At 43.1% G+C, this 16,037-nt stretch overlaps 1 protein-coding gene across 1 annotated transcript in view; it reads left to right on the top strand.

Annotated features, from left to right (window-relative positions):
• The window catches only part of LOC145341206 (serotransferrin-1-like), a 103,143-nt gene that overhangs the window by 60,965 nt on the left and 26,141 nt on the right, over positions 1 to 16,037 (top strand). Inside the window, exons 17-21 of the mRNA XM_080186129.1 lie at positions 785 to 921; positions 3,899 to 3,995; positions 7,832 to 7,990; positions 10,898 to 10,908; positions 15,251 to 15,369. Of these exons, the coding sequence (XP_080042255.1) occupies positions 785 to 921; positions 3,899 to 3,995; positions 7,832 to 7,990; positions 10,898 to 10,908; positions 15,251 to 15,369 (523 nt within the window). The remainder of the gene's footprint in view (positions 1 to 784; positions 922 to 3,898; positions 3,996 to 7,831; positions 7,991 to 10,897; positions 10,909 to 15,250; positions 15,370 to 16,037) is intronic.

Genomic DNA, 16,037 nt, shown 5'->3' with positions numbered 1-16,037 from the left:
TTAAACAAAGGCATAACATTTGCCACCCTCCAATCTTCACCTGTGACTACCGATGATTCAAATATCCCTGCTCGGGGACCTGCAATTTCCTCCGTAGCCTCCCATAGTGTCCTGGGATATACTTCATCAGGTCCCAGGGATTTATCTACTTTGATGTGCTTTAAGATTTCCAGGTCCTCTTTCTTTGTAATATTTGCACTCCTTAAGGTATCACTATTTATTTCCCCAAGTTTCCTAACATCCATGCTTTTCTCAATAGTGAATACTGATGGAAATATTCATTTAGGATCTCACCCATCTCCTGTGGAGAGTAGGTGAGTTGGTAGGTGACATGTGGGATTGGGGCAAGGACAAGTGCATGGTTGTGAATGAGCCAGAGAGGGCTTCTTTGGGCACAGGATTCCTGGACAGAAGCAACCCACCCTACAGCCAGGAAAAAAGACCACCAGGGTTCATGGATGGCCTTTCCACACTTCCAGCCACAGGTAAAATACCAGTGAAGGTGGGTAAACAAAAGGCATGGCATGGGTGCTGGTGCATGGCACCAAATTTCATGGAACCCCTAACCCACCCCCCAATCTAAAATTTTTGGAGGATGTTTACAGCTTTTTTACATATGGGGAGAGTGAGAAACAAAACTGAGACTGCATCACCTCTCCCTCTACCCTGGATACTGGTTTCTCTAGCCAAAAATTCTTACTATGGGATAGGATGGGTTAAAAATTCCACTTGTAAACAATGTGCAATAAAATGTGCAAGAAGTCAACATGCTCCTGTTCTGAAGGTGAAGCCTCTGTGTCTGCTGAGGATAAAGTGCGTTGGTGCACCACCAGTGAGGAAGAGCAGAATAAATGCAACAACTGGACATCAGTCAGCTGTGTCCAAGCTGATTCTATGGAAAGCAGCATCCAGAAGGTTTTGGTAAATGTCACAATCGTGACCAATGATAAAATACAAAATAGGAACTGCACTGGCTTGTCTCCCTGAGGGCTTGGGAAGTGTCACATGAGTTTGAGGCTTTTGCACAGGAAGGTGAAAAAACCTTAGCTGGTCTTGCATAGCCCCCGCACTTTGAGATGCCGAGGGGCTTTGACTGAGGTATGATAATAACGTTTTTTCTCTTTCCATTCACAGGTTTTAAGTCGGTCCGCCTTGTTGTCCAACGAGGGGCATACACGCGATGGGTCGTACTAGGGCTGCTCTTGATTGTTCGAGATTGGCCTAGTGCTTCATGTCGTTAGTGTGTGCTTAAACTGGACAAGATACTGGGCAAGACAACAGCTCAGTGACTATCACTGATTGCTGTGCAGACACATGGATTTGGGCCAGTGTCTGTGGGAGTTTGTGCATTCTCCCCGTGCTTGCCTGGGTTTTCTCTGGGTGCTCCGGTTTCCTCCCACACCCCAAAGATGTGCTATTAGGCTGATTGGCAGGAATAAATTGTCCCTAAACTAGTTTCCCTCAATGTGGATGGCCATAAAACAATAGATGGGGGTCATGGGTGGAGGGGGGGACTGGTACTGTTAAAATGGCGGCGCGGGCTCATTGAGCCGAAGGGCCTGTTTCCTGGGCTGTTTTTGTTCTTTGTTCTTTGTTCTTTGAGGCCATGAATCAGACTCTAGTCACGGTTTACCAGCAGAGCAACAAATGAAGAACTGAATTGTTTTATCAATATTAATGGTTTAAGACAGAATATGGGGATTGATGGAAAGGAGTGTGAGAACATATGGGAATGTGAAGGGTATATTTGGAACGTGAAGGGTATATTTGGAATGCGAAGGGTATATTTGGAATGCGAAGGGTATATTTGGATTTTAATGGGTATGTTTAAAATGTGATATCTATATTTGGAATATAAGCTTATATATTTGAAAAATGGGAGATATATTTGAATTGAGAGGATAGAATTTGTTGAGTAAGTGTAACCATAGGGAGATCAAGATCCTGTTAACAATGAGACACACAGTGAAGCACAATTGAAGCTTGGAGGTTTACAGCTGTATCAAGAGTGAAATAAACTAAGGCCAAAAATGCCAATAATGGAAAGATAGGGTAATCTCTCTGAGGACTGGATATTCATCTCCAGGTTTTTTTTAACTGAAACAAATCAATGTTTTCTCAGAGCTGCTCCAACATTTATAAATACTGATTGATTTCCGTTTCCACAAGCAGAACCTAGGACAATTGCAGTCTTTAGGTGGCATCTGGGGGAGAGCATTAAATGCCTGCTGATAATGAGGTGAGGGCTCATATATAAGATTCAAACTGATTTAAAGGCACAAAATCTGTTGGTTTTATATCTTGCCTATTGATACCCATGCCCACATTTATAACGGAAATTGCCACCATCAAGCTGCCGTGCTGTCATGCCACCCTTCTGCCAATGGTGGAGCAGGAGTGCCTTCACTGGGGGGAATGTGTAATTGCACCCGGCCAGAAGGCTATATAGAAGTTAAAGTAGGGAGACAGGGCACTCTACCCAGCCTGTGCATGACAGGATTTATATTTCATTCAAAAGAATAGCCTTCATCACATTTATCTCCACAGCATTCTACAATCATTTAATTTCCTTTTCTATCATCCACCAACCCAATCTCAGCTTTCCCAGTTCACATGGGTTGGGTCTCTACAATCTTGTTCACCCCGCCACCGCTATCAGCGAGAACAGAGAATCCGGTGCTCAGCCAAATCTCCACTTGCAGCAGCAAGACTGGGGAATCACAGCCGGAGATGAGGTTGGAGAATTCCAGCCATGGTGTCAGTGTCAACCACTAGTCCTGAAAATGAATTCTCCAGCCTCTCAGCTCTATCTCTCTACCTTCCCTCTATCCTGAATCTCTAGGGTTTAATCTTGTACCTACTGTCCCTGAAAAAAGTCGGTGTTGGTGTCAACAACTTGTTCTGAAAATGAATTCTCCAGCCTCTCAGCTCAGTGTGTGAGGAGAGTTCTCCTCCCCTCTATCCTGAATCTCTAGGGTTTAATCTTGTACCTGCTGTCCCTGAAAAAGTCTTTTGTTGTATTTTTATTTCCTCATACCAGGCAGAATTGTAATGAATCTCTGTTCGACTCTCTCTGACAGTGCAATATTATTCCTACAATGGCAAGCTCATTATAGCGGGCAGTACTATAGCTGAGGTTTTATTCTATATTTCCAGTTATCAAAACTTATTTTAAATAAGTTTTGCAAAGACTGTAACCATTTAAAATATGGACATAGAAATCAATGAAGGAAAGAGTTGGCAGGAAGTGCTTAAATATTAAAGTTTTGTAACATATTATTTAACTACAAGATCTGCTCAAGAATTTTCTCAATTTGCTACCCTCCCCCCCCACCCTCAAGAACACAAGTATGTCTATAATACAAACATATCCACAAGCCCAAAAAATGGGCATCGCCTTTTACAGTGTCCTCAGGCACCAATCAATACCAAGAGGTGCACACAAATAACTTAGATTATGAAAATTATCTTCATTGGCACATTTGGTCCCTCTTCATATTTAGAGAAACATCTGGGTCATTTGTCTGGCTGGGTTTAAAAGGGTTCTGCATTCACAGTTGACACTAGAGTAAGAGAAAACAAATCACACACACACACATGTACATACACGTACATACACGGGGGTAGAGGAAGTGAGAGTGTAAAAGCTCTGAGACAGAAACACAGATAGACTGGAGAAAGAGACACAGGGAAAGGAAGGCAGTGAGAGGAAAGAACAGAGGCTAAGGAGGGGAGACCCTCGTTTGGAATCAGTGGAAGAACTGCAGATACAGAGGAGGCCTTGAATCCTATGCCCAACTGACTGATGGTGATCTCAGTAACATATAAAAGCAGACTGAAAGAAGCAGCTGGAAACTTTTAAGCAGGTCAGTTCACTAACAAGTCTTTTGTTTCACAGTTGGCTGAAGCTGATGCTGTTGTTCTTCACAGTTCAACAGTGATTGTTGCAGAAAAGTGTGGTCTGGTGCTAGTCATGACTGAGTATTATGACAAAGGTCAGTGTATGTGTCTGCCCCCGCATCCACTCTCAGGCTTGTCTTCCTCCCCCTGTGTTCATGAACATCAATAGTCTCCATTTCCCACAATTTTCTGTTTGATATTGAGTCAGTTATTAATCAGATGACTGCTCCCCTTCATTCTCCAGCCCCCACCACAATCATCCAATGCCCTGTTGGCATTTCTGCCACATATAAATGAGATAATGATCTCATGCCCCATATACAGAGCCTGGTGTAAGGCAGATGCAATTTCAGAAGGACTGGTTGCACAGTTACTGTTCAGTTTTCTCCCCCCAGTCTACATTCAAAGTGAGAAATTTACACAGTTAAGAATTTCCACCTACTTTATCATCTGCTTTGTGCCATTAGCTCAAAGGCTGCCTGTTACTCCTCTCACCTGAGAGAGAGCATAATGAATGTACGACTTGTAAGAGCAGCAGTCATGGATGGATGCTTAGCTGCACTTGTGGACACATGGTACCCATGGGAGGGAGCCCCATCTTGGGGAGTATAGATAGAAGGACTCTTGTTTGTATTTGGTCATGGAGCAGTGGCTGTGACTGAGGTTTTATTCACAAAGGACATGATCACACCCAATGTGACTGTGAATCCTATCCATTATGGCAGTGACTGCTATGGTCACCTTTGTTCTTTTGTTTTACACCAGTGGTGTATTTTCAGGCTGATACATCTATAAGCCCTGTCGACCAGCTGTGCCTGAATGAACCAAATGACTGATTAACAGCTTTCTAAAGTTAGAAATATCATCAATACTTCCATGGAAATGGAGGACAGGGCAGTGACACCCTGCTCAGTTGTACATCTACTGATGCACAGCTGTCTATTACCAATGGTGCATCAGGATCTCTGGGTGGCAGTTGGGCAGCGATAGGGTGCCAGGTGTGCATCAGGAAACCATGCTCTGACACACCTTCACAAGACAAGGGTCATCCGTCTCTGCTTGAGGAAGAAGCTGAAGTTACAGGGCCATCTCTCCAATCTGAGGAATGTAATAATCCTCTTCACACTCTGGTATTTTTTGAGTACAGAGAATCTTGAACCCTGCAGGGACCCAGCACAGCTTAAACAGCCATGTGAGTTTCAGAAGCTATATTTTTATAATAAATATTTATAGCGTTTGCACTAACGTGCAATCACTTCATCTGAATTCTATCCCCTCAACATGACAAGGCTGTATCCCCTCACTGGGACAAGGCTGTATCTCCTCACTGAGACTAGGCTGCATCCCTTCAATATGACTGTATCTCCTCACTGGGGCTGGGTTGTCCAGTTTGCTGAATGATCTTTCAGTGTTGCAGATTCCGAAGAGTCAATGGTATTGGCTGCTATGGAGTATTTTTGCAATGTTTCATAGTCACTCAAAGCACAGGGCTTACTGTTCACTGTCCCATGTAGTTACTGCAGAAGTGTCAGTACTCTGACATTCTTGCTGTCTAACAGGAGTCATGGACATTCATTTTGGTCTCAGAGCTGTTAAGGGGAAACTGGCTAGTGCAGGGTATGGTATATTATACTGAATATGTTATTGGACTAGGAGCTAATGATTCAGGGACACAAGTTCAAAGCTCACTATGACAATAAATTCAATTAATTAAATATATTTGGAATAGAATTTTAGTCCCATTAACTGGGTCCATGAAATTAGGGATTTGTTGTAATTAACCATGGGTAATGAATGCTGGCCTTGCCGGCACCATCCACAGAATGCACAATGAAAAAGTCATTGCCCTTCAGGAGAAAACATAAATCCCTCTAAATTGGAAGAAACAAAGTAGAGAGCCAATGGATGCTGCAATGGGTATAATGAGCAATCGATAAACTCTACGACAATTACATCCAATTTAGCAGCTAATGGCAGCAAGTCTGACCAGTTCAAACTGAAATAAACAATGACTGGCAATTGGATTGCTATAAAATACCCATTTCACAAGCTGTACTCCAAATCTAATTTATCTCATTCAATTTGGGGATTGGCACTGGAAATAAATTGCTATGAAAGGCTTGTAAAAATTCAAGTTACTTAATTGACATTTTTGAGGGAAGACTGGTCTAGATGTCAACATAAATTATACAGGTTTGAATGCTGGTTAATTAATGTTTTGGTTAATTATTTACCATGCGAAGTAGAAGTAAGTTATGCATCCATTTTTACAAGTTGACATGTCCATCAGGGTTATGAAGGTTGCTCATCAAACCAGGCTAGTTAACTCAACATAAATACAAAACAATTATGAATAGGAAGACAATTAATATGCGAGGATGAGCAATGAATATATATGGAGTATGTGTTCCCAATGGTGGAAGGGTGAAGATTGAATCATTGGACACTGACTGAAGGTAAATGACCGAAGGACAACTGTGGAGAAATGTTTTTACTCAGCGAGGGGTTCAGATCTGCAAAGCATTTCCTGGAAGTGTGATGGTAGGAGATTCAATTGTGGCTTTCAATTCTCAAAAGAGAGGGAGACGGTGGTTTAGTGATAATGTCACTGGACTAGTAATCTCAGAAGCCAGACTAATGCTCTGAGGACATGGGTTCTGAAGAAAAGTTGGTGTAAAATGAAGTTGCAATTATTTCTTAAACTTGGAATTATAAAGCAAGTCTCAGTAATGGTGACTATGAAAATGTAATAGATTCTGTAAAAACCCAACTGGCTCACTAAGGCCTTTTAGGGAAGGAAATCCATGGCCTGGTTTACATGTGACTCCGGACCCACAGTAATGTGGTTGACTCCTAACTACCCTCAGAAATGGCCTACTTTGAGCCTGATTAGGGATGGCCAACAAATGCTGGCCTTGCCATGAAAGGAAAAAGGGTGGAAAAGATTTGCAGGGTTATGGGGGGGGGCCGTGGAAGACAAAGTGATTTGGGGATTGGCACTAGAAATAAATTGCTATGAAAGGCTTGTAAAAATTCAAGTTACTTAATTGATATTCTTGAGGGAAGGAAATCACTCACCACTAGCTGGTCTGGTCTAGATGTTAACACAAATTATATAGGTTTGGATGCTGCAGACAGACAGCACAGAAACAACAAACCAAATGGCTTTATTCTGTGTTATAACCATTCCATCATTCTTAGATGCTATGTCACATAACTTAGTATAAACCTATCAATTTTGAGGTTGTTGTATTGACCTCAATGGTTACTGAGAATCCCCAGTGAAATCATAGCAACCTAATCTGAAATGTATTACACCTTAATATTTGCATCTGTATTGTGAAGCTGTGTTAAAAATTATCTGACAATATGTAATTTGTCTCACATAGTGCGGTTCAGGCACAGCTGCTCATTCCAGCCTCCCAGGATGGACAATCAATTTGTTTTATGCAGATACTGAGAAACGACTATAAAAATGATCCATGTTGTACCTGACATGGGAGTATGAAAAAATAGGCAAATTGTTTTCGGAGCATAGGAACAAGAGAGGCCATTCCTTCCTGTAACACTGAAGGCCTTTTGCATGACAGAATTCCATAAGCTCAGTTTTTAAATTTTCCATAAACTCAGCTGTCTGGGAGAGAGAGCTCCAGATTCCCAGCACTCTGTGTGTCAAAGTGCCCCTGATCTCACAACGAAAGGCCCAGTTGTAAATTTAAAGTTGTACTTTTCCTTTCTGGACTCCCACATCATCAGCAATTGTTCTTCTCTACCCAATTAAATCATCTTAATCATCTTAAACACCTGAATTAAGTTACCCCTCAACCTTCAATCAAAAAGAAACTATAGGCATTGTCGATGGTGAAAATTTAACCATTTCAGTCTGATGTGTTCTGTTTGTGAATATCACATAAACATTGCTGATTTTCAGTTCCATACATTGTGGCTGTAGTGAAAAATCAGACTATGACCTGTGACACCCTGAAAGGCATGAATGTTTGCTACACAGCTCTCAGCCCAACGGGTTGGAATATTCCAATGGGGCTGCTAACTTCACAGGAGAAAATTGAAAACTGCAGCCTGTATAATTGTAAGTGGATGTCTCTCTGATAGGAGGTCTAAACCACCTTGGACAGTCAGGGCAGTGGTCATCAGAACTTCCAGTTAATACACACACACCTGTTCCTATTCCAGTGTATACACACACCTGTTCCTATTCCAGTGTGCACACACACACCTGTTCCTATTCCAGTGTGCACACACACACCTGTTCCTATTCCAGTGTGCACACACACACCTGTTCCTATTCCAGTGTGCACACACACACCTGTTCCTATTCCAGTGTGCACACACACACCTGTTCCTATTCCAGTGTGCACACACACACCTGTTCCTATTCCAGTGTGCACACACACACCTGTTCCTATTCCAGTGTGTACACACACACCTGTTCCTATTCCAGTGTACACACACACACCTGTTCCTATTCCAGTGTACACACACACACCTGTTCCTATTCCAGTGTGCACACACACACCTGTTCCTATTCCAGTGTATACACACACACACCTGTTCCTATTCCAGTGTGCACACACACACCTGTTCCTATTCCAGTGTATACACACACACACCTGTTCCTATTCCAGTGTGCACACACACACCTGTTCCTATTCCAGTGTATACACACACCTGTTCCTATTCCAGTGTACACACACACACCTGTTCCTATTCCAGTGTGCACACACACACCTGTTCCTATTCCAGTGTGCACACACACACCTGTTCCTATTCCAGTGTGCACACACACACCTGTTCCTATTCCAGTGTGCACACACACACCTGTTCCTATTCCAGTGTGCACACACACACCTGTTCCTATTCCAGTGTGCACACACACACCTGTTCCTATTCCAGTGTGCACACACACACCTGTTCCTATTCCAGTGTGCACACACACACCTGTTCCTATTCCAGTGTGCACACACACACCTGTTCCTATTCCAGTGTGCACACACACACCTGTTCCTATTCCAGTGTACACACACACACCTGTTCCTATTCCAGTGTACACACACACACCTGTTCCTATTCCAGTGTACACACACACACCTGTTCCTATTCCAGTGTACACACACACACCTGTTCCTATTCCAGTGTGCACACACACACCTGTTCCTATTCCAGTGTATATACACACACACCTGTTCCTATTCCAGTGTATACACACACACACCTGTTCCTATTCCAGTGTATACACACACCTGTTCCTATTCCAGTGTATACACACACCTGTTCCTATTCCAGTGTGCACACACACACCTGTTCCTATTCCAGTGTGCACACACACACCTGTTCCTATTCCAGTGTGCACACACACACCTGTTCCTATTCCAGTGTGCACACACACACCTGTTCCTATTCCAGTGTGCACACACACACCTGTTCCTATTCCAGTGTGCACACACACACCTGTTCCTATTCCAGTGTGCACACACACACCTGTTCCTATTCCAGTGTGCACACACACACCTGTTCCTATTCCAGTGTGCACACACACACCTGTTCCTATTCCAGTGTGCACACACACACCTGTTCCTATTCCAGTGTGCACACACACACCTGTTCCTATTCCAGTGTGCACACACACACCTGTTCCTATTCCAGTGTGCACACACACACCTGTTCCTATTCCAGTGTGCACACACACACCTGTTCCTATTCCAGTGTACACACACACACCTGTTCCTATTCCAGTGTACACACACACACCTGTTCCTATTCCAGTGTGCACACACACACCTGTTCCTATTCCAGTGTATATACACACACACCTGTTCCTATTCCAGTGTATACACACACACACCTGTTCCTATTCCAGTGTATACACACACCTGTTCCTATTCCAGTGTATACACACACCTGTTCCTATTCCAGTGTGCACACACACACCTGTTCCTATTCCAGTGTGCACACACACACCTGTTCCTATTCCAGTGTGCACACACACACCTGTTCCTATTCCAGTGTGCACACACACACCTGTTCCTATTCCAGTGTGCACACACACACCTGTTCCTATTCCAGTGTGCACACACACACCTGTTCCTATTCCAGTGTGCACACACACACCTGTTCCTATTCCAGTGTGCACACACACACCTGTTCCTATTCCAGTGTGCACACACACACCTGTTCCTATTCCAGTGTGCACACACACACCTGTTCCTATTCCAGTGTGCACACACACACCTGTTCCTATTCCAGTGTGCACACACACACCTGTTCCTATTCCAGTGTGCACACACACACCTGTTCCTATTCCAGTGTGCACACACACACCTGTTCCTATTCCACTGTACACACACACACCTGTTCCTATTCCAGTGTACACACACACACCTGTTCCTATTCCACTGTACACACACACACCTGTTCCTATTCCAGTGTACACACACACACCTGTTCCTATTCCAGTGTACACACACACACCTGTTCCTATTCCACTGTACACACACACACCTGTTCCTATTCCAGTGTACACACACACACCTGTTCCTATTCCAGTGTACAAACACACACCTGTTCCTATTCCAGTGTGCACACACACACCTGTTCCTATTCCAGTGTGCACACACACACCTGTTCCTATTCCAGTGTATACACACACACACCTGTTCCTATTCCAGTGTATACACACACACACCTGTTCCTATTCCAGTGTATACACACACACACCTGTTCCTATTCCAGTGTATACACACACACACCTGTTCCTATTCCAGTGTATACACACACACACCTGTTCCTATTCCAGTGTATACACACACACACCTGTTCCTATTCCAGCGTGCACACACACACCTGTTCCTATTCCAATCAGTGTATACACACACACACACACACACATCTGTTCCTGGTGTATCAGCTTACTGATCTTCGACAGGAGTCAGTCTCTGCTATTTCTTCACAAGCCCCCAATACATTTTTCTTTTTTCAGCCTTCACCAGAGTATGAACAAGACTAGATTCTTTTTTTCATAATAAATGCCAAAGGCAAGATATGAGGATATGCTATGCAAATGAAGGATTAGCAGAAATCATTTTTTTATTGAATGAGAAATGGCGAAAAGCCAGGATTTAATCGGCAAATATGTATGTCAATGAAAGATGTGAAAATTCTCTTGTTCCTGATTTGCTGTAATTAGCTATAACCGCTGAGCTGTTTTTCTGTAACCTCAGAACTGCTTTGGTCATCCGGTATTGACTGTTGAGAGTTCTCCTTGTGCACAAGTAATTACAGACCTTGCATTGGATGAATGGTATCCAGCATGGTTTGTGTTCAGAGTCGACTGAGTGTGCCTTTAGATTACTGATATTCATTAGAACACTAACACTCCCATCCAATAGGCCCTGCCCTCTCTGGCACTGCCCATTACCCAGCAGGCAGTGCCAGGGGGCCAGGCGGGCACTCCCGGGGAGTATCCCTCCTTACCTTGGACCTCCTGGGGGCCTCCACGGCCTCTGTTCTCTGCAACAGGGTCAGGCTGCCTGTTCCTAATTAGTAGGGGACTGTTGTAACCCCCAGCTGGAGTGAACAACTCCTGATAGAGGTGCGGATGCTGGCCACTCCGGAGACTTCAGTCCTGGGTCCATTAATGATAGGCAGATGTCAAGTTAAATATTTAAATCAGTTCCATGCTGATTTCTGGCGCAGAGTTGATTACTCCAAAAATCTTGGAGCTGGAGCCCATTGCCCTGCTAGAGCAGCTCAGTAGGCTGGGAGAATCGCTCCTCCAGACTTTGTCTTTCAATAGCAAAATTATATAATCTCTCAATTCTGATCCTTTGGGTGGAATGTGCCTCAGGGACAAATAGAACATAAAACATAGAACACTACAGCGTAGTACAGGCCCTTTGGCCCTCGATGTTGCGCTGACCTGTGAAACCAATCTAAAACCCATCTAACCTACACTATTCTAATATTATCCAAATGTTTATCCAATGACCATTTAAATGCCCTTAATGTTGGCGAGTCCACTACTGTTGCAGGCAGGGCATTCCACGTTCTTACTACTCTCTGAGTAAAGAATCTATCTCTGACATCTGTCCTATATCACCCCTCAATTTAAAGCTATGTTCCCTCGTGCTAGCATCTCCATCCGAGGAAAAAGGTTCTCACTGTCCACCCTATCTAATCCTCTGATCATCTTGTATGCCACTATTAAGTCACCTCTTAACCTTCTTCTCTCTAATGAAAACAGCCTCAAGTCCCTCAGCCTTTCCTCATAAGACCTTTTGAGGAGCTTTAAACAGGGGTTTAAAGCCTCTCAAAAAGATGGTAAGCCAGCTTGTTTCCTCTCGTTTCCTCAGGGACACAGTCAGACGTAAGTGAGAAGCTGTCAGGTCAGATGTTTAAGTATGTTAAGTAGCAATTAACTGATAATGTAACTTACCACTCTGGCTTTAACAGCCTGCACATGGTTTGCTGAGTGGTTTGAATCTTGCCAGAGTCGAAAGGCAAGAGCAAAGAGCAAGAAGTAATTGATATTGAAACTGCCAAGTGGAAAAATGTTTAAATAGTGAAACTGAACAGTAGCAGTCATGCCTGTGGGAAAGGCTTCTACACGCAACACTTATCTTGGGAAAGCGATTTCCCTGATTTACAAGGACAACATTTTGGAAACCCTTTACCATTGGGTTGGACAGGGGGAGGGAGGGGTGGGGAGGGGGTGGTGTGACCTTGATAACTACAGACAATGCGTGGTCACACGGCCCTCTTCGAAGGAGGTTTCATTCCAAGACACTGCTCCAAAAGGAAGGTCACAAATCTCGTGCTGGAAGGAGGCAATAGCCACACAACAGGGTTCACTTCCTTGCCAGGATGTGAGGTTCAATCTCTTACAGTAACTTGTTGCTGTCATTTGCAGTGTCTTGGAATGAATCCTCCTTCGAAGAGGGCCATGTGACCACGCATTTTCAGTAGATATCAAGGTCACCACTGCCATGAATTTCTTCAATTTTGGCTCATTTTAGGTATCAGCTGATGATCCCTACGCACCTCACTAAGATCCAATTCACAGACTTCACATTTGCCAAGGCTGTTCAATATATGCACTTTAACACTGATGGAGCAATCAGACACACACACAGCTCTTGCATTTTCTGCACTGGCTGGATTTCCATTTATTTGGAGGATCACAGACTGCACATGGGGGAAAACAAGGCACCATTAGATTATGGTGCCATGTCATCAACCAGAAGGGATTCCCCTCCTGTCATGGGACCACCATAAGTTTACAAGAACACAAGAAATAGGAGCAGAATAGACTATACAGCCCATCGCAGCTGCCCCACCATTCAATATGAATGTTGACTGATCTATGCTTAAAGTTACCTGGAGCTTGTGAAGACACATTCATCCTGTACCAATTACCTTTATCCACAATGGGGACTCATGCAATGGAACGGTTACCGTTCTATAGAGGTTTCCTTTTCAATAAGACTGGTCGGAGAGTGTTGTCATTCAACTGTAGGTCATTCCAAACATTTCTTCATACTTCCATTAATGTTCTCTTTCAGCATGGGGCACGGAGAAACAATGAATGAGTGTGAAACTCTGACTTCTTTGTCCTTTCTCCTAGGTTAGGGGTGTAAAACTCAGATAAGCAGTTTGTGAATAGCTCACTACATCACACAATACATTTACCCTACCCACTGAGTTAACAGCACAGCAAATTTATTTCCTCCAGTAATTTGAGCTTTTCTACTTTATTTCACGTTGTAACTCAACTAAAAGCCCAGGATGCGAGTTATTAGGGATAGTAAACGGTTGTTGATGATAAAGTCAGAACACTGGGTAGGGGATGAGAATGTGATCATTGACCCCAGAATAGCTACATTCATATGAGCTATTATATTGTAGAAGTGAGAACTTTGGTGGCTTAATTTAGTATGGAAATGTACAAGCAGGGGAATAATACATCATATGGAAAAATATGTAACATGTAGAAAGAAGAGTTGACACCTTTCAATTAACTGGGTAAAGACAGGGAGAAGTCTGTGTCAGCATAAATTCCGACAAGCCTTTCATTGTGTTTAAACTCAGTTGCGAAAGATTCACAGCCTGTTTACTCTAGTGCTCTGAGTTAATCCTTCACCAATCGAAATTTCTACATCTTGGCATACAGTAAATCAGTTCAGCAAAAGGTGAACTCCAATACAACCTATACTGTCCTCCCTTTGGTCCCTCACTATAGCAGACCTTAGGTTTTAGGGTCACAAACAAAGATATCTGGGGACACAGTGTTCCGTGAGCAAAAAGTCAACAAAAAGCTATTGAAAAATGCATTCCCGCATTTTGTTACTTTTTTTTCCTTTTCCAGAGCTTTACAAGTACCAAAGGTGTCAATGTTGCATGACCTTCATTTGCTATTAATGGGCTGGTAACAGTCTCAAAATGGAGTGTGTCATCTCATCACCCCTGCAGCATGTGTTCCATCTGAAAATGGCCTAAAGACAGAAGTCCAAAACAGTCACCTCTTTCACTAGATCCCTTGAAAATCAGGCTCCTATGCTGTTACCAGAATCCCAAGTGCCACTTTGAGCATGAATTAGTTTACCTGCACACAGTGCTGGCTTTAATTAGCTCCATGGACGCAAGCTGCTCAATGAAGGTTAGTGTTGGATTATTTCTGTGGGTCCTAAGAAGCATGGATCTTGAAATTAATCTGTGCCACTACTGCCCTGAGATCCATGGTTGCAACCCCAACCCCACCCCATCCCACCCAGTGGCCACAGAAATGTTCATAATGTGGCCAAACCAAATTGCCTACTCCTGCTTTTAGTATCTATGTTTCTATTGCTATAGACAGAGTACAGTGAAGGTTTATTAGGCTGATTCCTAGGATGGCAGGTCTGTCATATGAGGAGATACTAAATTGGTTAGGATTATATTCATTGGAGTTTAGCAGAATGAGAGGAGATTCATAAAAACTTATAAAACTTTAACAGGGTTAGACAGGGTAGATTCAGAAACAATGTTCCTAATGGTGGGGGAGTCCAGAACTGCTCAGGAAAGTCTCCTGGTTAGCCTGTGGAAGTTGTGGCACTGAATCTCCCCATGTTAAAGGAAGGCATGTCACAAATTGTACTCCATTGTGAGCATTCTCCTCACTTTAAGGGACAGCTGCTAGTGGTGAAACAAACATGGGTCAGTAGATTTTTGGACTCTGTGGGGATGAAGGGATCTGGGGATCTGACAGAAGAATGGAACTGAGATAAAAGATCAGCCATGGTCTCATTTGATGGCAGAGCAGACCTAATTCAGCCTCCTCCTGACCCTATTTCTCAAGAAAGGAAGGCAGATACCTGGAAAAATAAAGCCATATGTCATCAAAGAGGTAAAGTCAGAAAAATGTGTTAAAACCATGGTCCACTTCTACTCTTCAACCAAACCGCAATATGAGTCATGGTAAGTAATACACAAATACACCTGAATGTCTTGTGTTACCGACCAATATTTCTCAGACGGAAAAGTATTCAATCTCAACACTCAAGACATCCAACTTTGTCAAGATGAATGAGCTCATTGTATGTTGTGACAAAGGAAATTTCACGGCAATGGTTCAATTGATGTCAGGTTAGGAACCTACTTTATAGCCTTGAATTGAGTTTTACAACTTCCTCCGAACATTTAACTGAAGCAATTGTTTTGAGCCCATTCACCCATCGCCCCATTCTCACTTAACTATATTGGTTCCTGATGCTTCAGTGAGTCAAATTTAAAATTCTTATCTTTGTGTTTAAATTCATCCATGAACCTGCCCCATTCCATCTCTGACACATCTTTCCTGACACTCCATTCCTGTATCTCTGGCTACCCACCATTCACTCTGAGAAGTATTTAGAATGATTGCATTAAAAGCCCTATGTAAATACAAGTTACACTTTTGATCTGTGTTCAAACCTCAGATACAGTGACTGGTTTCAATCTTGACAACAAAGCTTCTCTCCAGTTCGGTGAATGAGTTGGAGGCTGACTATCACAACAGCTTGTCTTTATTCAACATGGAGAAATGACTTAGAGGGATTTGTACAGTGTCTTTAACGGACATCCCAAAGCCAATGAAATGCAATTGA

This window comes from Carcharhinus amblyrhynchos, chromosome 3, assembly GCF_965287045.1.
Source record: "Carcharhinus amblyrhynchos chromosome 3, sCarAmb.v2.hapA, whole genome shotgun sequence".
Taxonomy (NCBI): Eukaryota; Metazoa; Chordata; class Chondrichthyes; order Carcharhiniformes; family Carcharhinidae; genus Carcharhinus; species Carcharhinus amblyrhynchos.
This window is presented reverse-complemented; position numbering and strand designations above follow the sequence as displayed.